We start from the raw sequence: 22,673 nt of genomic DNA, 5'->3' as shown, positions 1-22,673 counted from the left end.
CCTACCAAAAAAAGAATTCGAGACACCTACTGTTGTATGGATATTTTTATTTATTGTGTATAAATTTATATCGGCATATATCCACATTAGCCCTTGCCTTGGGTTTTAATTTTAATAGGTAGATGGTTGAAGCTAGCCAAAATTATTTTTTAATATTAAAAAATGCTTATATTTGTTTTTTTTCCCCCATATTACACAGCAGGTAAGAATAACACAAAAATTAGAACACGACATAAAATAAGTATTTCACAAACATATCTGTCCCCGGTCCTTTAGCATGTTCAGTATGAGTGGCAATACAGATGTCGGTAAATATTTTACTACACCTGGCAACCCCGGTAACCGGAGGAGGGCAGTTGAGCTAAAGTTTAACAAGGTGTAACTTGCTAACTTGTATGACAGCTATGCGTTTGCATTTGTTTTTAAAGTGTATTCTTGTGGCCGTTTGGTTAGACATGACTTTCAACGTAAATGTTATCACAAAGTAACGTTACCACGAAACATGATGTACTTAAAATTGGTGAGAATGCGCCCCTCTGTGGTCAACAGCGGCGCACACACTCACTGCTACAAGGACCCGCCAAACATTCACACACTGTGGACACATGACAGGCCTGCTAGGTAACCAGTATAGCTAGTGTTGCGGCACATTGTAGTTGTAACCATGTTTGTAGCACGCAGTATAGCAGCAGACCATAAAGATCTAATTCACGATGTGTCTTATGATTTTCACGGCCGGAGAATGGCAACTTGCTCCAGTGACCAGAGTGTCAAGGTAACGTAAATTAACGTTAAGTATACCCCAGTTCGCTAATGTTAGCATTAGCCGTCATAGCTTGCTTGTTAACATTACCGACATTATCAACGCCCTTAACCTAGCTCGCCGTTGAATTTACTGACTCTCATTTTCCACCGGCTGTGGACAGACTTAACGTTGGCTAGTTTGCCAAATCTGCTGGTAATTCTGACTATCGAAGGCAACTTAAACGTTACGTTATTGAATTTAGCTAGTTTGCTAGCCATGGTGCCTGTAGCATACAAACTAATGAAATTCCTCCCGTATATGTTTAGTACATGTGATTAAAGTGATTTAGAAGATATAACAGTTATTTTATGCTACAACCAATTCAGGATCTTAAAGCTTATCACATTCATGAATGTCATCCAGTGTCGAATGTTACTAGCTTAATGAGTGTGTAACTTTTCATTAGTACTTTAATGTCGGCAATGTTTGAGCAATACCTGTTTACATTGTTTCACACCACGCTTGTTTCTCTAAGGTCTGGGACAAAAGTGAGAATGGAGAGTGGCACTGCACGGCCAGCTGGAAGGTAAACCACCTGCTGCTGCTTGATCCGTTTTAACTGATGAACGATTTCCTGGTAAAACAAATTGTCAGACAGCCCACTTGCATAACAGAATATTACATTTGCATAATTTCCTTTCATATTTGTGTCCTACTCCGTGTCTGTTGTTTGCTCATACATTCACTGATATGGATACAGCTTGAAATCTGACATTTTTTATAAGTATTTTTAGTTTGTTAATTTGACAAAAGCTCTTTTCTCTCCTGTGCAGACACACAGTGGATCAGTGTGGAGAGTGACCTGGGCTCATCCAGAATTTGGGCAGGTTCTGGCCTCCTGCTCTTTCGACAGGACAGCTGCTGTCTGGGAAGAGATTGTAGGAGAGTCCAATGACAAGCAGAGAGGACTGAGCCACTGGGTTAGTGCAACTCTGGGAGCCCTTTACATTATCGGAACAGACATCACAGACATGTATTTCTTAATCATAGACAACTTCTCAGTTCAGTAGCTCCTGCAGCATTCAGGATGATGGCACCCAGTAAGGTGTGATTATAACAGTGAACGCTACTAATGTGAAATCCTGATTTGTCCTCCTGTTTCGATTTTAAACATTGAACGTCCCTCCTGATAATACCTTTGCAATAATCTTCTGTTTGATGCAAGGTCTGACCCAAGTATTCCATGTTGTTCTATTTAAGATAAAGAGAACCACACTAGTGGACAGCAGGACCTCAGTGACTGATGTGAAGTTTGCCCCTAAACACATGGGCCTGATGTTGACCACCTGCTCTGCGGATGGAGTGGTGAGGATCTATGAGGCTCCTGATGTGATGAATCTGAGTCAGTGGTCCCTGCAGCACGAGATTTCCTGCAAGCTCAGCTGTAGCTGCATCTCTTGGAACCCCTCAAGGTAAGAACATGGGCTGACTTTGTATCAAAAACTGTTGTGACATTGAAACGTATAGAATATTTACAGGTCTTCATTTCCAGTTTTACCTGTGTTGTATCTCGCTTTCCAATAAAGTTGACTTATAGGTTGTGAAATTGTGATTAGTCGATGGATTGATTAGTTGATCAACATCAAATTAATCAGCAACTAACTTGATAGTCAACAAATCATCTATAATTTTTCATGTAAAATTGACCAGCATTTGATGGTTCCAGATTCTCAAACTGAGAATTTGCTTCTTTGATTTTCTTAACATAACAATGAATTGAATATCTTCGTGTTTTGGACTGTTAGTTGAAAGTAGGGGTGTAAATTGCAAGTTTCATCATGATACGATTTCTATCAATTCTCTGGACAACAATATGATAGGTCAAGTTCAAGTTTTATTGTTTATTGAAGATATAACCAATGACCTCAGTGGTGATTGTACACAGTACAAATAGGAGGCACAGTGATGATGATAGACAGGTATAGAGTGTCAGTAGTAAATTATGTTATGTTTATGCAACAGAAACACTGTAGTATAGTCCAGAATAACATAACACAGAACTGTACAATTTACATGATAGTAGATGATGCTTAATCTGTGCTTCAGCGGTTAATGTCTGTTTTTGCTTATATCACAAAGTCTGCCATGAGATGATTTGATTCAGTTCAATTTAGGGGTCTGTGATCAGTATAAAATATCATACGGCCATTTAACACAATCACTTACATGATGATTTCGATGGCTGAGTGTAACAGCTGTCTTTATCACAAATATAAGTCGTCAGTATCAGGTTTTGAATGGCAGTAGTTAGGAAGAGGAGGGAGGAGAGTTGAGCCCAACAGGACTGTCTATGTGAAACAGAAAGTCATCCCTCACTCTCTCCCTCTGCCTGGTTTATGGCTTCGCACAAGGCAGCCAATAAATTCATGTTTTTTTTTTTCTAGATTTACTTTTGCTTGGTCCCAGCAGCAGCACAGCCCTACCAGAACTTAGACCTCTGTAACTCTTAAGATGCTTTACAAACAACAAACGAGGGATTAAAATACAATACAATGACATAAGCATGTACAAAACACTGTTTGTCGGTATACCCACTTGTCACAGGTACATTGTTAGCGAGCAGCAACACAACATCCATCTCATGTCAGAAATGCTGCTGAGAATGAGTACCTACCATAATATATGATATAATACCAACAGTATTGTTTCCACAAAGATATGTAATTTTGTGGGGGGTTTTTTCTCCCCACCACCCAGCTCTCGTGCCCACCCACCCATGTTTGCAGTGGGGAGTGACGACAGCAACGTAGCATACGGAGGGAAAGTTCAGATCTATGAGTATAATGAAAACACAAGGTAAGTATTCCTGTGGTGTTGTGTGTGTCACTCTTAAAAATATATCTTTATAAACAATCCAAAATTCCAAGACGTTTTTAAGAATTTTGCTTTTTTTTTAACCAATGTTAAAAAGGAAATATGCTAAAGCAGAGACGCTGATGACCGTCACTGATGCAGTCCATGACATTGCATTTGCTCCAAACTTGGGAAGATCTTTCCACGTGCTCGCCATTGCAACAAAAGACGTCAGGATCTTTAAGCTTGTTCCCATGAGGTGACTGTTTCAGCTTTTTTTCTTTGTCAAAGTTGTCATATTAAGGGCTCTTAGTACACAGAGATTAGTGAGTCACTGGAGGCAACCTGCATTTCACATCCCCATGAATTAACATACATCTCATACATGTTGCACAGGTGCTGTCGTTTAAAAGTATTTAAATTGACAGGACCTGCCAATGAGGACCTGCCACTGTGTTGGTTCATTTTCTGTAACTTCATCCATCTAACAGGAAGGAGAGCACGTCTACGGGACCAACCAAGTTTGAGGTGCAGATTGTGGCTCAGTTTGACAACCACAACTCCCAGGTGTGGCGTGTGAGCTGGAACATCACCAGCACCCTCCTGGCCTCTTCTGGGGATGACGGCTGTGTGCGCCTCTGGAAAGGTGGGAGGTTATATTTATCACAACATGTTTTAAAATGTTTTTACAGTGCTGAGTATACGGTGACTCACCAGGTATTGAGTGACTTCGGCTGATGCATTGTTCGGACCAGTCAATTTAAGAATGATTAATCAGGCAGTCTGATGTCACCAACAGAGCTGAAGTGCTTCAGCAGTGTTAAGAATGGTTCACACCAATCCCAGAAAAGTTTTTCACCTCAACAAGTCAGTCAGTGGTTCGATTGTGTTCGAGTCTATTTACCAATTACTCAGGCTGCTGTCTTGTCTTTATTCTGTGTCTGTGTATCATGAATGGTGCTTATTAGCAGAAACATAGCATCCCTTTTCTTCCTTAGCAGATTTTGGAGGAAGACTGACATAAACAACTAAAAAGTAGTCTTACTGTGTATAGTACTGTGTATAATACTGACATTTGCACTATGTATGTACAACAAAGTCAATAGCTTGATGAAATTATTAAACCTGCAGTAACATGATTTTTTTTTCTTGCCCTTTGAAGCCAGTAGAAATGAACTGTGAGCACAATAGTGACACTTTATCACATTATGAAGTTGAAATGTCCAACATGTTAGCAAGCAGTTGCCTATACACATCCAGCTGGTAGAAGCTCCACTATGTTCACCTGTCTGTTTGGTGCGAGGCACTTAGTGTGCAGTGGGACTGCACACATTATGGACTTTTTTCACTAAACAGATGCCTGCTGTAGTCAAAAACGATGCTAGAAAAAAACAAAGCACTGAGCTGAAAGAAGCTTTTCCCCTTTGCTTAGGTCTGTAGGAGGTGATGGACTTTGAGTCACTCATTGATCATGTTACAAGCAGCCTGAGCACTGATTTTTACCCTCTGTTCCTCTGCAGCTAACTACATGGACAACTGGAAGTGCACTGGCATCCTGAAGGGAGATGGCAGTCCACTCACCGGCTCCTCTGGTCAGCCCACAGCCATGAGCACCGTGGTGGGCTCCTCTGTTCACACCTCCCAGAATGCCCTGAACGGGCTGTCTGCAGGAAGGTAGGTGGTGTGGTGTGTCTGACGCCACTCACCCAGCCCAACCTGAGCCAGTCAGAACTGACAACTTATTATGCCTCACACTGACTGGGACCGCAGCTGCTCACTGACAAACGTCTTGGGCCCACACTGACCAAATGTTGCACTCATGCAAAGAGCTTGGCTTGCAGCAAACAGGTTGTCGGCACCAAGCCTGAGGAGTTGGATGTGTTGTCGTGTGTTTTTTTTTTTTTTTTTTTTTTTTTTAAAGTAAGCGATTTCCTCTTGGTTTGTACTGATGCATAAGAGTGGCTTCATGTTTCCACTTTGCATTGTCAGTGTGAGGGCTAAACAGTTTCTTGGTATAAATAGTAAAATAAACCTGTTTATATAAATTTGATATGTGACTATTATTTCAAATGCTAGAGCTATTTTGGGATATAGAGCATAACCATTGTGTTGTTCAGTTAATGTTATTTTGTAAATACTGAGAAACTACCTTTAGTCCACTGCATCTCAACATCCAACATCTCTGAGACTATTTCCATTTTAAGATGATCTCTTAAATCAAAGCTCAGTAATGTTCCCAAAACCTTTTTTTTCTCCTGGTTTCCTTTTTCAATTTGAATGTATTTTTGAGCAAATATTGCCAAACTCTTTGCTGAGCAGAAGGACAGCTTGAATGAACCTTATTAACCAACTGTAATAACATCAGAAAATAGTATGAACACATACAGAATGGGTATGAATACAGCCAGTGACATTTGTGGCTTCAAAGTGAGACTATGTAACCTTTGAAAGAAGAAATATCACAGTCTTTCTTTTACAAATGAAGCGTTTAATTCATAAGCAATAAAACTGACCCTTTCTCAGTTGAGTACCCTCAGGGGTTTTGTTGCACCAGCCTTACTTAGTCTGGTATGGGAAGTAACTGATGTTAACAACTTTAAGTTGGAATTTCTGTGTAAAAGACATTCTTTAGACCATTTGCCTATTTTATGACTCCTCTCTACATCTGCTACAGTTAAACAATGTTTTAACATTATCCCATTATTGTCACTTGTAGCCACATTGGTTAATGTTCAGCTAAAGGTACATGGGCTTACTTTAAAATTTGGATATGTAGAAAGAAATAAAAAATGTCAGTCAACAAACAGTGTTTGAGCTGGCTTGGTTAGAGTTGGTTTGTGGCTGTATTTATGTTCAGTTTAATAACCTCTAACTTCTAACCTCTGTATTTACCACTCTTGATGTTTTTCACTTAACTCTTGAGTCACCTCTAACCTGAGTAACAAAGGTGTACTGTATGACATTCTAGGTAGAATCATTAACTTGGCAACAGCTAAATGAGATTTTGTGATGTGTTTTGTAAAATTACTTTACATAAAAGTTTTCTTTCTTGCATTCCAATTCCTTGTTGACAAAATGCGAGTGAGAAGTGGCATTGAAGTAATGTGGTATTGCACTGCTTGTTGCATGCAGGATTAGCAAGAGAGCTCCCTTTGCCCCTCCCCTGCGGCAGCTGACCTCTCCAAAGATATACCAGCATCCTGCATATCACTAATGTCTCCTCTGTATCAGCTACCATTTGCCTCTGTGAAAATGCATTTGAAATGTATGTGGGTAGTGTCCTTGCTGAATGCTTGGGTATTACTAGTTAAGGGCTGTGTTTTGGTGTGTAAACTGCATGGTTCTGTTCTTCGCAGCATCCACTTTGTTTTGATTACAACATACTTGGTGGTGTTTCACCTCTTTTAATGGCATTGCACATACACCTTTAAAAAAATAAACCTCTACCACTACCCTGTCTGTCATTCTCCTCTTCCTTTTTTGTTTCTAGAGCATACATGCACCCTTTATCCTTTTAATCTCTCATTTCTACTTCCTTTTATGTGTTTTCCCCTGTATTCCATTGTCTCTGTCTTCTCCCTATCCATGTATTTGTCGTCTTCGGCCCCTCTCATTTTTTCCATTGCTTCAGGTATTTCTTTCCGCCTCTGGATCCTCCCAGAGCAGGGACCAGGTATGGTCATCTGCTGCCTCCCTCCTCCCTCATAGAGCACTGTGATGCTGAGCCCATTCAGCCTCAGCAACAGGTTCTTCCCCACAGACTCTCCTCTAGAGCACTGCTGCCCCTACCAGAGGCTGAAGGGCAATGACTTTGGGGTGTTTTAGCTAAAATAAGAAGGGACATGGGCATGGGTCACACAACTGCCATTCATTTCTAATAAGGACCTCTGAATTTTATTGCCTGTTTTCTAATGTTTTTTTTTTTTCTGTGCATAGATTAGAAAGGGAATTGGAAGATGTCGTGTAGATTTTGTGAGATTTGCATTAAATGGCCATTTTGAGAACCATTTACTGTATATTTTAGTCTGTGAATAATAAAACATTTCCCATACTTAGCTATGTATTCTAGTGGTTTAGGTTCATGGAATGTGCAATAAAAAAAACACATCCGTGTATTGTTTTGTTTTTCAGAGTCATGAAACAATGTCAGTGTGTTTGCTGGTAAATCAAACAAAAATGAAGAAGCAATGCTGTGTTTTTTCTGAAGGACACTGGCAACCTCAGCCATTAGTGCCTGTGGAGGAAGTGTTTGTAATTCTCAATTGGTGCTGATGGAGGTTTAAAATTTCACATGGGGGAAGACAATAAATGCCATGAGATGTTAAAAGAGTGTTATTTTTGACTATTTCCTTCACATACACACACTGACAGCATGAATGACTGACAACCACATGAGACAGCTCTTCAATGGAAATAGCACATGATTCATTGTCACACATTTTTTTGTTGGAAATAGACATATTGTGTTTTGGAATCTTGAGTAGGGTGAAAGAATCAGTTATTCTTGACAGTTAATGAATGGTGTTTTAAAACTTATGAGCTGACATGGTTGTCTAAAGATTGCCAAATGGATGGTTTTTATTTTATTAAGCAGAAAAATCTGTCCAGTTCAGATCTAGTCCTTATTTTGGGAATGATTTGCCTTGCTGAAGTGTCTGACCAAGTGACCCCTACCAGTTTCATGGCATATGTGTTGTTGCTGGGCCATATTTGTCAGGTACAAGAGATTTTCCTGTGGAGATCAAGTTAAGGAACACATGTGTGAATACCAGGTTTACTCTTAAATTAGGGGGAAAAAAGATCTGTTTTGACAGGGAGGATAAATTTCCTTTCATGGCTCACTCTCAAAAACTGGAATGCATGTAATGGCAGTTCTCTCAGCAGGCAGCTGTCTGCTAACCAAGGCATCCTTGCAGCTGCTGGTCAGAACACATGATACAATGAACTGCCCACTTGGCCATTAACTATCATACTGTACATCTTTGGTTTATATCCTTGCTCAACTTCAACTAGGGAGCTCATTTTAAAACAACTTCATTCTGCATATTTAGTTCTATTAATGTATACAACTAACGTTTAAGAAGTTATTTATATTACCATTATCACATACATTATGGATTAAGTCTAAAAAAAGCACCCCCTTCTTTCATTTATCTTGTAAGAATAGACGCCCGATTGATACATCAATGGGCTATTTTCCAAACTTTGCAAGTGTTTCGGTCTAACAGATTGACATGAAACACATCCTATCATAGCTGACAATTTCCTCCCTCTTAGTTTTCTAATCCAATTAGAATCATTCAAATTGGTTAAGACCCGCCCATGTGGGGATGACGCTCACGCGGGCTTCCTGTGGTTTCTGGGCGCTGTTTGGTCCTCTTAACTGGTACACAGTTTGCTTAATTTTCAAGGAATAATGAAAAACTTCAGGGTTTGGGAAGTGACTTTTGGATCCTAACTGCACTTTGCAGCGTGTTTGCACCAGTTTCTATTGACAAAAGTCGAGTTGGAGAAGAACCGTGGTCTCCCGGCCCGCTTCTGGAGTGTTGAATGTGAGTTCAAGTCAAACTAGCGTTAACGTTTAACGTTACGTTACGATTTAATTCTCCTGTTGAAATGGGCTAAGTTAACATTAGCCTTGAAAGAATTGCGTCAGGATATCAAAGACGTTTATCCTCTATGCTGTCTATAACTTGTCTTGCCTCACTTTCCTCTGAATAAGTAAACGAAGACAAGAGGAGTTAATCAAATTTGGAGCGTGCTGCACTTTGACAAACCCACTTGTTTTTAGCAAGTAGCTAGCCTTAAAAGTTAGCTGACCTAGCGTAATTCGCTAGCTTCTTAATTGCTCGCTATTTATTTTGTATATAAGACAGACGGTATAGCCGCGAAACAACATAAATGAAAATGTTTTTAAAGTATTAAGTCATATTTGCAAAAAACGGCCTTTATTCACTGGTTTTCACTAGTTTAAGATGGTATCAATGAATTGATATTTGCTATTCAAACGGTGCCGATGCACTGTAAAGATTTACATAAGTTATTAGACGTGTTTCGAGTTCTCAAAGTAAGTAATAATATCTCCTGTTTACTTTTCCTAGATATCACAGATGGTCTTCACCTGAAGTAAAGCCACAGTTGGCTGTCACCCCTCTCCATTCAGAACATGGCAGACAGTTTTTACAAGCTGGAGGATGAAGCCTTTCCCAGTTTCCTCTGCAAGTCTCTGGACAGCACCAGTGGCCGCGCCACACTGGGGAATGTGACATTAGGTTCAGGCCCAGGACTTCCAGTGGCTGCCTCGACAGTGGCTAAAATTAGACCAGGGTCTGACAACAGGTGGGAGCATGCTGCTGCTTTGGACAGATGTGACTTGTTGTAGATACACTCTCATGCATCGTTCTCTGAGTCACACAGACTATTAGCAAAAGAGCAGAAGCTGAATTTTTTTTCAGTCCTGTTTCATGTTTCAACTATTTGTAGCATTTAAATACCACAGAAAGTAGGAATTATTGGTATGAAAGAAGCACATCATAATTAATTGGAACAAAACAGTGAGACATAGCTGCTAAATACTTAGAAGTGGATATGTTTGTTAATAAGGGGTTGCTGCAGCCCTATTTGGTTTCTGAAATTTATCACAAAAGTAACAGAACAGCACTGAGATGTTAGTAGTAAGTCAATATTCAGTTGCTCAATTTAATTTTGGAGCACTAACCATGATGTGGAGCTGTTTGTTAACAATCAGTTGTTTTACGCTATGTGCTTTTGCTTTACAGAGAAGCTCCTGCTGAAGCATCATACTTGGGGGGCAAAGAGCTGCAGCAGGCCAACTCACAGTCATCTGTTGGAGAACAGCAGAAGTTTGCCCTCAGCTTCAAAGATGACTTGTGAGTGTATACATGCATGTAGTTCACAGTGCTGTGAACTTATTTTCCCACCTCCTCTTTCCATGTATTTCTTATGTGATCCTTGTTATTTACATCCCCTCCTCCATCACAGGGACAATGCAGATGACTTCATTGCAGCCCATCGTCTTTCAGACATGCTAGTGAAGATAAATTTGGATGAGAGTGCATCCAGAAACCAAGGGTCCGTGTTGGGGCTTCCTCTCACACAGATGGGCTCAGTCCATGGCCGACCCACAGAGCTTGGAACAGGTAAAAACTCTTACTATAACAGTATAACACTGTTTGCATACTGCCCAGCCCAAGACTCTGTAACTCCATTCTTGACTGCAATACAAAGTTGGCTTCACCTAATACTACAATGGACCCATATTTGTACTTTCTGATTAGGGAATAAATAATTATCATTATCACAATGAAGACTCTAATAAACTTTGTTTTTCTTTCTCCTTTGACAGAGCTGTCAACAGGACTTCTGACATTTGCCCAGTTTGGACATAAAGATATTACAGATGCAAAGGTAGCAATTTCCGTGGCTCTTTGCTGCAGGTTGACCAGCTGGCTGTTTTTATTTTATCTGTACTTTTTATCTTGCAGTAATTTATAGAACCCAGAAATGCCTAGCCTGACCTCTATGTATGGTACAGTTTCCCCCAGTTCCTTTCAGTGTAGGCATAAGGAAAAAGAAAGCAGTTTTGGATTTTAAGCAGTGATTCCAGTGCAGAAATGCCTTTATCGGCATCAAAACTAATGGGGTACCTTTTGTTATTTCCTCCTTTCCTGGACACTCCATACAGGTTCAGTCCTTACCAGCTGCAGCTGAGGAGGACAGTGTGCAGAGTGAGGGAGTGGACAGTGACCAATTCAGTGGCAGTAACTCAAGCTTCCTGGCAAATGAGAAGCTCATGTCTGTGGAGAGCATGAACAGCGATATCACAGGTATGATCGCATTCATTCCTGAACCTATGACAGCTGTGGCTGGTGCCATTGTGTTTTCAGGTTGTCTTTCTGTCAGTCCATAAGAGAATTTCTTCAAATCTGACATAAACGTTCAGTTGCACTTGAGGACAAACTGATTTTGGTAGTCAAAGGCCAGAGGTCACTATGACCACACAAACACACATTTTTGAGCATAAGTCAAGAATTCATATGCTAATTATGACAAGATTTTACACAAATGTCTCATAGCATAAAGTGATGACATTGCATTTAAAAGGTCAAAGGTCAATTCACTTTGACATCATAATGCTCTGAAAAAACACTTTCCTGGCCATTATTCAACAGCATAACTCAGGAACAGAAGGCAGATTGTGACCATATTTCACATTTGGTCAGATGCTGAGTTGGTAAAACTAATCTTGGGTGCTGATTTTGTAGATCCCTGTGGTGCTGGGTTGAAGTGTGTGTGAAGCACCCATGTTTTATAATTTGTAGTGTCTTTGCAGCAACATCGGTATTTGAAGCATTGTAGTCCACCACAAGCTCATTGGTTCTGCTGATTTTGAGCTTCAGGTGATTGCGCCGTGTGATGAGTCCTCTGTACTCCTCTGGAAAAACAGTCTCTGTTTTTACAGTGAAGACATCATGTTTCTCAGTGGAAATTATTCACTGGAATCCTAGATGTCAGTATAATGAAAACTTTCCTTTCACCAAAAAATACACTTAATATCTTTTTATTAAATTCTGTTAAAGTCCTTGCCTCATGTATTATATGAGTCTGGGCAGACATGGATGTAAGCTGCCACTTGACTGCTTGGTGGAAGCATACAGCTGTGAAGTATTAATTCTAGTTTTATTCCTGCATATTATTACATGTTTACTATACTTTATACATCCTTGATATTTTACTTTCTCAAAAGTAAACCCAGAGCATGTGTTTGATTCCCAGATGATGACATTGATTCAAACAACCTGCCTGATGACGAGCTGGAGCTGTATTTCAATAAGCTGGTGCCTCCTGCCATGCAGAGAGGCAGAGTGGAGGGCCAGGAGATTCCTGCAACAGTAAGACTCCTCTCGTCTTTGGGACACTTTCTACTTTACCAACTTGTTCTCTGGCACTTAACCAGCATCAGTAATGGGAAAGCAGTTAAATTTAAAATAATTGTTAATTCAACTCTTATTCACTTTCTGTGTTTGTTGCAGTGTCCCCATTAATATATTTCAATGTTCATAGGGACTCCCAGGTGCTGCTGATGACATGTCGAACCGAAGTTCTACTGAACCAGAACATAATCGACACCACTTCTATGATGGTTATGATCAGGTAAGCACACTTTCACCTTCATGTTATTGTGCCAATGTGCTGCTCCAAGCTTGTATGAAGAGAAGTATACATATGAGCTTCCTGCTTGAAAATACTGTTCACTTACATAAATAATCACATGGAAAATTGGGGTTTAGCAAGAGACCTCTATGATCTGATTTTCTTAATTCTAAAGTTACCATCAAACCACCCTGACACGTCTTCCCTTTAGAACTTATGTTCCACTTCTTTGTATTTATTGTCTTTTTTAGCAGGACTTCCAGATGCCAGAGGTGCGTCTGGCTGCTACAGGAATGGACTCCTGTCCTGCCAGTGATGAGGACACTGAGGATGAGCTGGAGTCTGCCAGAAGGAACACTAATGCTACCAGGACACGGCTGCTGCCCAGCACCTCCAGACAACTGGTTAGAAATGGCAATCAGATTTGTAATCAGATTTTTTTAAAACTCTCAAATGTAGTTGTCAGTATTGGCCTCAAAAATCCAGTTATCCAGTTGCTTCATCATTCTTATCATAACGCTTTGTACTGACGAGTTTTGCTTAGAGTTTTGTTTTAATGTGCGTGTAAATTCCCATGTTGGTACAGGTTGGAGAGAGCAATCGTCCCAGTTTCAGGCCGGGCTTAGAGGGAGGCAGTTCTGATGACGAAGCTTCCAGCGGCCGCGGTGGTCCATCTCTTTCCGGGATTGAACACAGACGGTCTGCTGAGGGACAAGTCATCAACCCTCCAGTCACAGGTGCAATATGCAGCTTAAATGAAGCGTCGTTCACTCCCTTATTTATTTGTTTATGGTTCTCTGCCTGGTTTTCCTACATTGTTGATACTTAAACATGAATTCATATTTAGGCTTTATTATGCATTTAACAGGAGCTGTTTCTTGGTAGTTTTGAGGGAACACTGAATCACACAGATTTTTCACTCAGATTACTCCGTCTCCTCAAACCTTATGTGACTACCTATTAGTTGTGTCATTTTGGAACTCCAGGTGATGGAGGAGGTGGGGATGGGAGCAGTGGGAGTGAGGAAAGCGGAAATGACGGTGGAGTTTCAACCATCCCTCTCCCAAATGCTAACATCCAGACCACCTATGATGTCCTGCGTGGGTTGGGGATTGTTGGTAGCAGTGCTGTTGGTGAAGATGAGGATGGCGATCTGAATAATCTCCCAGGCCTTGGAAGGAACAGTCTTTCCAGACATACTGAGGTAAGAATGAGGCTTTGACAAACACAGGTGTAACTAATAACATCAATAATGGCTGCATGTACAGGCTTGCTGTTTTTGAGATTTTTTTTTTTTTATGCATTTTGAAGACTTTGATTTTTCTACACCTTTACATAGTTGCAGTTGTTTGTTTGCCCTCATGATGTGGATTTTATTGTCACATTTGTTTTCTATAGTTTTTTCAAATTTTACACCTACATAGTTTAAGATCTTTTGCTTTATTTACATGATGTTTCACAGATGGGTGACCGTGTGGGTCCTGTTGGAACAGGAGAGACCAGCTCCTCTTTGGGACCATCAGCGGGATCTCAGAAGCTTTCTCCTGTCAACTGGAGCATGGTCATGGACCGACAGGAGGCATTGGTGAGTACAGGTGCATGAAAAGGAACCAAGTGACTATTGCAAGTCAGTGTACCATTATTTTGAAGCTGTTACTTTGAGATAAAATATTTACATATGCTTTAAGGTTCTGTGAATGTGGTTCTGATTTCAATGCCAGGATGCCATGGAGAGCACAGAGTCTGGGCCCACTGTTGACAGACTGTTGGACTCTGTTTACCTGAGGAGTGGAGCTGGACTCAGAAGACCTCAGAACTCGGCAAACCTAAATGTCTCCCACCTTGATGGCACTCAGGGGAGCTTCCACCTCTCCCAGGTACAATATATAAATTGGAAAATGAGGCATTTTTGACATATTTTAAGATAAAATCAAGAGGTGAGACACAAATATCCAAAGAAATTTTTATTGTTATGCAGCCTTTATACCTTTTGTCAACCAACAAACCCTCAGGTTATGCTCCCAGAGTGTGACGAAGATGATGATGTTGGTGGTGGTGGTTATGATGATGATGATGATGATGAAGGAACAGATGAGCCTGATGGTGCCAGGCCTTCCTTGGGCTTGAGGGGTGGGCCTTGTGGTGATGTGACTGGTGCAGAGGCTTCAGGCGGTACCAGTGAAGATGACAACAGTCCCCTCTCCACCTCCCTTGAACCCAAGTATTTCTCCCAGAGCTTCCACCAGGAGCAAGAGGATTCAGATGATGGGTGGAACCACTGCCCAGACAACATGGAGCTGGAATTTCAACAAGGTTGGCTTGATCTTTGATGTGTATATCAGACATTTACTGAGTTGACAGTAGGGACTCAAATCTGATACATATTGGTGCATGGTGTTGTATGTTAACGGCATAACGTGTCTCCTCAGGTGCCAGTGCCACTCGTGGTGTGGTGTACCAGAATGAAGAAGGGCAGTGGGTGACAGATCTGGCATATTACTCCTCCTTTGAGAAAGAGGTTGATGGGAAGACAACAGAGAATGTTGACCAGTTTCAGACTGAAGACTTTATTCCTTCCAGTATGTACCAGGGCAACAGTTCTATTGTAATACTATGAGATTGTTTTATTGCAGTGTTTTTTTTTTTGTGCAAAATACTGTGTAAATAAATGCATGTTGTCTTCCTTTGCAGGTAATGCTATGGAAATGATAGTTAAGGATCAAGAGGAATTTGAGAAAGAGCACAGATTCATGCAGGTATACAACAGTCCCCTTTTTCCCCTCTGTTACATCAGAAGACATTGTAGAATGAACAGACTGTTAATCAGTTTATCTGTTACGACACACTAAAAATAACCAAATTTGACTTTGATTACATTGTTTGTCATGATTGCATTAAAATAAGCAAATAATTAATGGTGTAGTGTAGTGTGCTACTGCCTTATTATAAGAGAAGACGGTAACTTTTGTTTTTGTAAAGCACAGCCTCTTGTGTTTTAATGTGAGTATTGCTCTTCGCACAGGAGGAGAAGATTGAACCAGCCAGCAGCAACAGCACCTTTCACAGTGGCTCATCTTGGAAGGTCCCCACCAGCAGCCACATCCTGATGAGGGCCTCTCAGGTCTCCTCAGATGTTCAGCAGGGAGACCAAAGTTACCTGCGACTGTCTTTGGGGCAGTTTTTTGGACAACGCTCTGAAGCCCTTGGCTGTCTTGGCAGCACTGATGATGCCGATTGGGTTAAACGGGTCAGTAAAACTGCTTTCGTAGTTGTTACAGAAATTAGAAATGTACTTTTTTTTCAGTCTCTTTGGGGTCTCATACGGAGGCTATTACGATTTCATTCAGACAAAATGCATTAGATGGGATGTGCATCAATATTGATACGCAGCTGGTTTCTGATTGCTGTTGTTGTTGGTAAGAGACTCCAGAAATATTTGACAGAGCTGAGGAAGATTGTGTTTCAGCTCATTTTTTAGTTACGTTTATAAAACCTAATGATGTGAAGTTGAGATTGCATTCACAGTTGCCTATAGCTTTTAAAGTCCTTTTAGAGATTGTATTAAAACCTTGTTCTTTTTTCCTCTAGCCATCCTTTGGCTACATCATCACATCTCCAGAGAAGAGGGAACCATTTGCCCTAATTCACCCTGCAGAGTTGTCAAATAGAGACAGCTCTCCTCATAATGATACCATGGAACTCAGTGAAGCAGACAGAACTCTGAACCCAGGTGCGTTCACAGTATATCGAGGCTTAAGAATCATTTTCTCGATTCATACAGCAGTACCTGATCTTTTCTGTGTTTTGCATATTGTAAAATAATTCACTGTGCTTTTTTGGCTATTACTCATGATCGTCTCCTTGCAGAGGACCTGGACAAAACTCTTGAAGCACCAGGTGAAAGGATGTCTCCGAAAGGTGATACTGATCCAGAACTGTGTAAACAGGAGGTACAGGGATCTGTTTCATATGTTGATATTCGAATATCCTCATGTAGCGTTACATGCACATCTGTCTGACTTTCGAACATAAAATCACTTCTCTTTAGGACCACGCTGTTAGAGCTGCACTGCCTGACCACAGTGAGGGCTCTGGCTCTGGCTCTGAGTCAAGCTTGGGTAACCAAAGCTGTGTGTCCCCTGACAATAACAGCAGCCATCTGATGCTGAGTATCAGCACAATTGCCTCAGCCATTGCTGATGCATCCATCAGTACTGACCCATCGCAGCTGGCTGCCATGATCATGGAGCTGTCCAAGAGGAGTAGGGTGAGGAATCAGCCTGATTCTGCAAGACCTGTTGTACCTGCTGATGACTGTGCAGAAGGACTACACTCTTTTGAACATGTAAGGCTTTGTTGTTGTTGTTGTTGTTGTTGTTGTTGTTGTTGTTGTTGTTGTTGTTGTTGTTGTTGTTGTTGTTGTTGTTGTTGTTGTTGTTGTTGTTGTTGTTGGTGGTGGTGGTGGTGGTGGTGGTGGTGGTGGTGGTGGTGGTGTTTTTCTCCCATAAATTTCCCTCACAACCCCAATTCCATAAAAGTTGAGATGCTGAGAAAATGTGAAAAAGATTGTGATAATTTGTTAATCCTTTAATCCCCAATTGAAAACAGTACAAAGAGAATATATTTAATGTTAGACCTCTGTTTTGTAAATATGTTTATTCTCATGTTTCAAACAAGTTTGGACAGGAGCAACTAAAGTTCCTGTTCTTAGTTTTTATTAAAAAGGTCTCACCAGAATAAGATGAAAAAAAATATACACAGAATTCTTGAATTCAATTCTTGTCTTTGAATTATGATCTGTAGTTTGATGCAGAAACCGTCAACAAAAAGTGCCTGCCAACACTGAAATTGTGACCTGTATTTGTCCTTTAAATGCTCATCTTAAGAAAAACAAACAAATAATTAAAACCTGTATTTTGCCCTCTACATAGATCCTCCCTGAGCCATACCAGAGTGCCTTGTTGGACACACTACAGAGAAGCACCTGTGTTGGAGAGCTGAGTGCCTTCGATATGGAGAAATACATGAAAAAGACTGATGTGTCAGACAGCAGTGATGCCTCTGTGGCACACACTACTTTTAACCTGACAGACTGGGCTGACAACCTCTGCAGCTCTCAAAAGAACCAACAGGCACAGTGCCCTGAGGAAGAGCTCCCCTCTTCCTCAGCTCAGCGAGTGGATACTGAAACTCAACAGAAGTCCACAAGTACAACAGCTGAGGAGAAAGACAGGAGAGGAGAGACAGCATTAAACACGAACTCATCTGCAGTTTCCCTTTCAAATGCATTATCTCAAGGTCCAGGTCATAAATGTGACTCAAAAAGAAGCTCTATTCCTCGTCCTCGTCTATCTTTCAGCTCTGCCAGAAGATCTATGGGCTCAGAGCAATCTTCCACTCTCAAGCCCCCTGCAGACAAAATGGCAGCATATGATAACTCTGCTTCGTCTGCCACCAAGACCTATGGTTCCTCAGGCAGGGACCTCACAGAAAATGGAGTGAAGCCAGAAGAACTGAACCCTCAAGCATCCGACACTATTAGGACTTCCTTAGAAACATCACAAAAGAGTGAGAAAAATGCTGCTGTCTCACCTGGCCTGCCAAGAACTCCACCAGGCTTGAGGACAGGACAGTCTTGCTTGCCTTGCTTTAAAGGTTACTCTCCTCCACCACAGAGGGTGAGGAGTGCAGGCCAGCAGCAGCAGCAGCAGCAGCAGCAGCAGCAGCAGCAGGACAGATCCAGTAATTCTCCAGAGAAGAAACCACCTCCCAGGGATATCATGGCTGCTTCACTGTCTTGCAGCTCTGTGGAGAAACATGCTGGCTTCTCCCAGCCACCGCAAGACCCTACATCTGGTGAGTAAAAAACAGAAATATGGCTTCTGATTTAAACACTAAACATTCAACAGTTGTCTGTACTGTGACGTGATGCATGTTAACAACACCTGTGTTTCTCAGAACTGCTAAAGGGTTTTTCTGGGCCCTTTGTGGAGGAGACACAGTGTAACTTCAGACCGTCTACTTCTCCGCTTACTCACTCCTCTCCAAGTCAGACCTCCATTCCAGATGGGTATTGTATTAAACATGGTCTCTATTAGTCAGGAGTCAGGAGTATTGAATATAAGTAATGACTTTGTGATTTCAAATTAAATTCAGATTACCCAACTTCATAAAAATGATTGCCTAACAAGAAAGTCTCGTCATGTTAATCCTAAGTATTTACTCTCTTGTCTACTCTGGTATAATTTACATTTCAGTTGTTTAGGTGATGCACATTACTACTGACAGACACGGGACTTTTCCATTTTGAGTCATTATTCATTTATTATTTTGTTCTCATTTTGTCCTGTTCTCCTGGTATGGTGTCACCTGTGTCACGCAATGGAAGTCTGGCAGACAAGCGTCCAGGTCTTGACCACTCTCCTCAGTCTACTTGCTCCAGCCCTAGTCTCAGCAGGCTTACATACATCTCAGTGAATGATGGCACTGTCATACCTACACCTGAAAGGCAAAAGGTATGGTGGGACAAAGTAAGGTACAGCTAACATTGGCCTCAACAGCAGGGAAAGTTCCATTTTTGTTGCATGAGAAATGAAGGCTGGTGCTCTGTGAAGTGAATGTCACATGACCAGGTCTCTGTCATGTGGACATTATTGTTGAAATGTTGGAACTGTGCTCTTTAACAAGGGAAGCTTAAATGCTACACAGAGATGCTAATGTTCCAGACCTGATACCACGTAATAAAGATTAGCTCTTAAAGCATGAAATGTTAAACATGTGGTCTCTGGCCTAAACAGATGAAATACCTTAGTTGTGTTATTGGTGAAATTGTTGTAGGGTCTGTATTAATCAGGAGTGTGGTATTTATTGTCTCGGGTCGTTTTTCCCTCCACAGAATAACTGTACTGTGGCGCTGAGCACCACCATCATCAGATTTAGTCCAACCCCACCGGTGGAACCAGATGCACATTCTAACCTCGATATTCTTGGCTTGCCTAAGAGTCTGGACCAGGTGCAACCACAGCACTCTAAAAGTCTGGACCCACTACCAACACAGGAGTGTAAAAGCCTGGAGCCCTCATGTGGTGGTTCTGCTTTGAGCTGTACTCGCAGCCAGAGTGCATGTAACTACCACTGCCCTGGGGACAGAACTGGTGATCTTTCAGCAGGTTGTGGGAATCACAAGCAGCTCTCTGTCTCCAATGTAAAACAGCTCACTAAAGTTGACTCAGGCTATTGCAGTAATATGAACATTCAGCAAGCTAGCAGCACAATAGCTCCTCAGAGCTCTCAGCAGTGGGGAGCTGCTAGCTCAGTGTCGTCGTCGGTGTATACTGGTGACCTTGGCATGCCTGCATCCTACTCGTCAGAGGGACTTCACTATGTGCCTATCCCTAGCTTTAAGCCCCAGTGTGCTGGCTTGATTGATCTTCCCCACCAAGGAGATATGCAATCCCTTCTTGCTGGACGCTCTCTCTTACACTCCCAGCTGGCTCAGCAGTATTTGGGACCTCAAGCTCCGTTACACCCTGGTGCTTATCATGTGGGAGCAACAGGAAATGGTCTCTTCAGCGTATCCTCTACAGGCATGTTTTTTCTCTCTTCTTTCATAAATATAGGTGCTGAGTTTTGTTTGACAAATGAAAAATACCCCGAAAATGTTGTCAAACAAGTAACGATGCAACATAATGGTGAAACTCCTAATGTACTTATTAAAATAGTTCTGCTTTCCTCTTCCATTTTTTTCAGGCATACCCAAGAGCGATCTAACAGTGAGACATGTCCATCCCACATCAGGTCCTCTGGGAATTCCTGGGGCTGCTGGGTCACATTACCTCCCTGGACCCCATCAGAGCCAGCAGGACATGGGAATGATGGGGAAACCGTACAGTCAATATGGTGCAGAGTCACTGGTGGCAGGTGGTCTTGAGGAACTCAGAGGTGGGGTCTTAATGTTTATAGCAAAGTTCCTTTTCCCCTTTTTAATATACTGTGTACACTCTTGAAATTAGAAACAATAATAAGACTTTTGGCTATAGTGAGATGAGACCATTAGTTTAGCCAGTTGTTGTTTTGCATATATTCTTCTTCATACCTTAACTAATCATATTTGTGGCCAACAGTCTGTCAGATACAGAGAGATAATCAATCTTGTGCATAGCAAATTGCTATAGGCAAATAAACTGTGACTTTTTAATTGCTGTAATCCATTATAGTGTTCAAGTCTTTGCATCTCATTGTCTTCAATTACAATTAGCACACTGCTCAAAGTATTTCCCTGTGTCAGCTATTCCCATTCCACTGTCACCCTCAGGCCAAGTGGTGGTGCCAGAGGAACTGCGGTTCCCTCATGCCTGCTGTGTAGGCATCGCCTCACAGACCTCCCTCAGCCTCTTCAACCCCTCTGAGAGATGGCAGCAAGTCTCAATCACTGTCACCAGCCTGGCCATTGATGGAGAGAAGGTGAGCAGAAAGCATAGAGTGGTGACATGTCACATTATGAAGCGAGGGGCTACTTGTAATTAGTTGCCTAAAAACGTTTACAGCTGATTAATCAAACGCAAGTTACTAAAATAAATCTGGCTAAACCAGCTGATGGAAGAAAAGGTGATCTTTAAATGACTACTATCTTTGATGCCAATCCCCACAGGTGAATAGCTTGCCGTACCAGTGGCTTGTAGTGAAGAACAAGACCATCATTGGCCCTAAGACTACAGAGGAACAGAAGGTGTTGTTCATTCCTCCACAAGCTGGTGTCTACCAGTGTGTCCTCAGTGTTTGCTCCTGGCCTGCATCCGCTGAGACCGAAGTTGCTGCCAGGGCCAATATCTTTGCTAAAAGGGTGGTGCTGCTTGCCATTGCAGAGAATCCTGCACTAGAAGTGAGGACCTCCAGTTCACAGATCACACTCAACCAAGACTTAAAAACTTACCCAGAAATAATCTGCTACATAAGCAATAAGCTTACAACACATGAGGGTTGACATTCATGTACATAGATGTTTTGAGATACATGATGTATAAGTAAAGTTCCTATTCGCACCTTTAATGAATGGCCCAAAAATACAGTTACATATATTGCATTGTATGTAATGCCCAGGAAACACCTTGCTACCTGAGCAGCACATGTGCATCATTCAACCTCTTGCTTTTTATTTTTCATTCCACGTGACATGCGTTTCTCAGCAAAAATGGACAGTGGAAAAAAAAATGTTGCTGGTACATTTTACCAGCAGCATTACACCTTTCACTACAGTTTCAGTGTCTAGGTAGAATATGTCACAGATAGGGATGTCAGATTCAGTTAATTTTGCTTTCACTAGCCTGACAGCCATTAACCAGTAACTAACCCATTTTCCCATGTGTTGGTAAGTGACAAATTCTTACACTTTTTCTGTCTAATCTTAAGATTAATGAAATTTGTAATGCAATTAAATATTCTGTTATTGATGGTGATTATTAAAGGCAAACTTGGTATAGAAAGATAGGGTACCTGCCTGTGTGGACACAACATGTGTGAAAGCGTGAGCCATCGCGCACAGGTGGGGGTAGGCAGTGTGTCCCGGGTGTAATACAGGATTTCAAATTGAATTTGATTCTCAGGTTGAAGTAAGCAAATCTGGCTGTCTGGATTTTGGAGACCTTCCAGGAGGCAGTGCCAAATCCATTCCTCTCAAACTGCTCAACAGGACTCATGCTACAGTGCCCATCCGTCTGGTCATCAGTGCAGTGAGTCAACATATACTACATTTGTGTATATTCTAAGACCACCTACACACACACATACAGATCCTCAATAGTGAGACAGTGACCTCTAGTGGTAGCTATGTGGTTTCTACATGATGCAACTGAGGTTAAAACACAGGTGCACGTTTAAATGTTGTCATTAATGCTTTGACATT

General features: G+C 41.5%; 2 protein-coding genes across 4 annotated transcripts in view; both read left to right on the top strand.

Moving 5' to 3' along the window:
* The first annotated feature begins 610 nt into the window (after positions 1 to 610).
* Positions 611 to 7,916, top strand: seh1l (SEH1-like (S. cerevisiae)). The gene is made up of 9 exons (XM_041941684.1): positions 611 to 775; positions 1,281 to 1,331; positions 1,579 to 1,725; positions 2,006 to 2,217; positions 3,503 to 3,601; positions 3,717 to 3,857; positions 4,090 to 4,244; positions 5,119 to 5,272; positions 7,230 to 7,916. The coding sequence occupies exons 1-9, from the start codon at positions 665 to 667 to the stop codon at positions 7,405 to 7,407; spliced, it is 1,248 nt and encodes a 415-aa protein (XP_041797618.1). The 5' UTR covers positions 611 to 664; the 3' UTR covers positions 7,408 to 7,916.
* Positions 7,917 to 8,984: 1,068 nt separating this feature from the next.
* Positions 8,985 to 22,673, top strand: part of cep192 (centrosomal protein 192) — a 32,486-nt gene continuing 18,797 nt past the window's right edge. For 2 of the 3 annotated variants that reach the window (XM_041941681.1, XM_041941683.1), the window contains exons 1-28: positions 8,985 to 9,150; positions 9,700 to 9,937; positions 10,378 to 10,488; positions 10,601 to 10,758; positions 10,965 to 11,026; positions 11,304 to 11,445; positions 12,395 to 12,510; positions 12,683 to 12,772; positions 13,024 to 13,176; positions 13,359 to 13,509; positions 13,759 to 13,976; positions 14,235 to 14,357; positions 14,494 to 14,649; positions 14,785 to 15,085; positions 15,202 to 15,351; positions 15,464 to 15,528; positions 15,795 to 16,019; positions 16,361 to 16,502; positions 16,640 to 16,722; positions 16,821 to 17,117; positions 17,704 to 18,628; positions 18,731 to 18,842; positions 19,161 to 19,287; positions 19,668 to 20,358; positions 20,522 to 20,713; positions 21,087 to 21,235; positions 21,423 to 21,653; positions 22,375 to 22,500. In XM_041941681.1, the coding sequence (XP_041797615.1) occupies positions 9,765 to 9,937; positions 10,378 to 10,488; positions 10,601 to 10,758; positions 10,965 to 11,026; positions 11,304 to 11,445; positions 12,395 to 12,510; positions 12,683 to 12,772; positions 13,024 to 13,176; positions 13,359 to 13,509; positions 13,759 to 13,976; positions 14,235 to 14,357; positions 14,494 to 14,649; positions 14,785 to 15,085; positions 15,202 to 15,351; positions 15,464 to 15,528; positions 15,795 to 16,019; positions 16,361 to 16,502; positions 16,640 to 16,722; positions 16,821 to 17,117; positions 17,704 to 18,628; positions 18,731 to 18,842; positions 19,161 to 19,287; positions 19,668 to 20,358; positions 20,522 to 20,713; positions 21,087 to 21,235; positions 21,423 to 21,653; positions 22,375 to 22,500 (5,469 nt within the window). In that variant the 5' untranslated portion in view covers positions 8,985 to 9,150; positions 9,700 to 9,764. The remainder of the gene's footprint in view (positions 9,151 to 9,699; positions 9,938 to 10,377; positions 10,489 to 10,600; positions 10,759 to 10,964; positions 11,027 to 11,303; positions 11,446 to 12,394; positions 12,511 to 12,682; positions 12,773 to 13,023; positions 13,177 to 13,358; positions 13,510 to 13,758; positions 13,977 to 14,234; positions 14,358 to 14,493; positions 14,650 to 14,784; positions 15,086 to 15,201; positions 15,352 to 15,463; positions 15,529 to 15,794; positions 16,020 to 16,360; positions 16,503 to 16,639; positions 16,723 to 16,820; positions 17,118 to 17,703; positions 18,629 to 18,730; positions 18,843 to 19,160; positions 19,288 to 19,667; positions 20,359 to 20,521; positions 20,714 to 21,086; positions 21,236 to 21,422; positions 21,654 to 22,374; positions 22,501 to 22,673) is intronic. The other variant, XM_041941682.1, reaches the window with a different exon arrangement.

This window comes from Chelmon rostratus, chromosome 8, assembly GCF_017976325.1.
Source record: "Chelmon rostratus isolate fCheRos1 chromosome 8, fCheRos1.pri, whole genome shotgun sequence".
Taxonomy (NCBI): Eukaryota; Metazoa; Chordata; class Actinopteri; order Chaetodontiformes; family Chaetodontidae; genus Chelmon; species Chelmon rostratus.
This window is presented reverse-complemented; position numbering and strand designations above follow the sequence as displayed.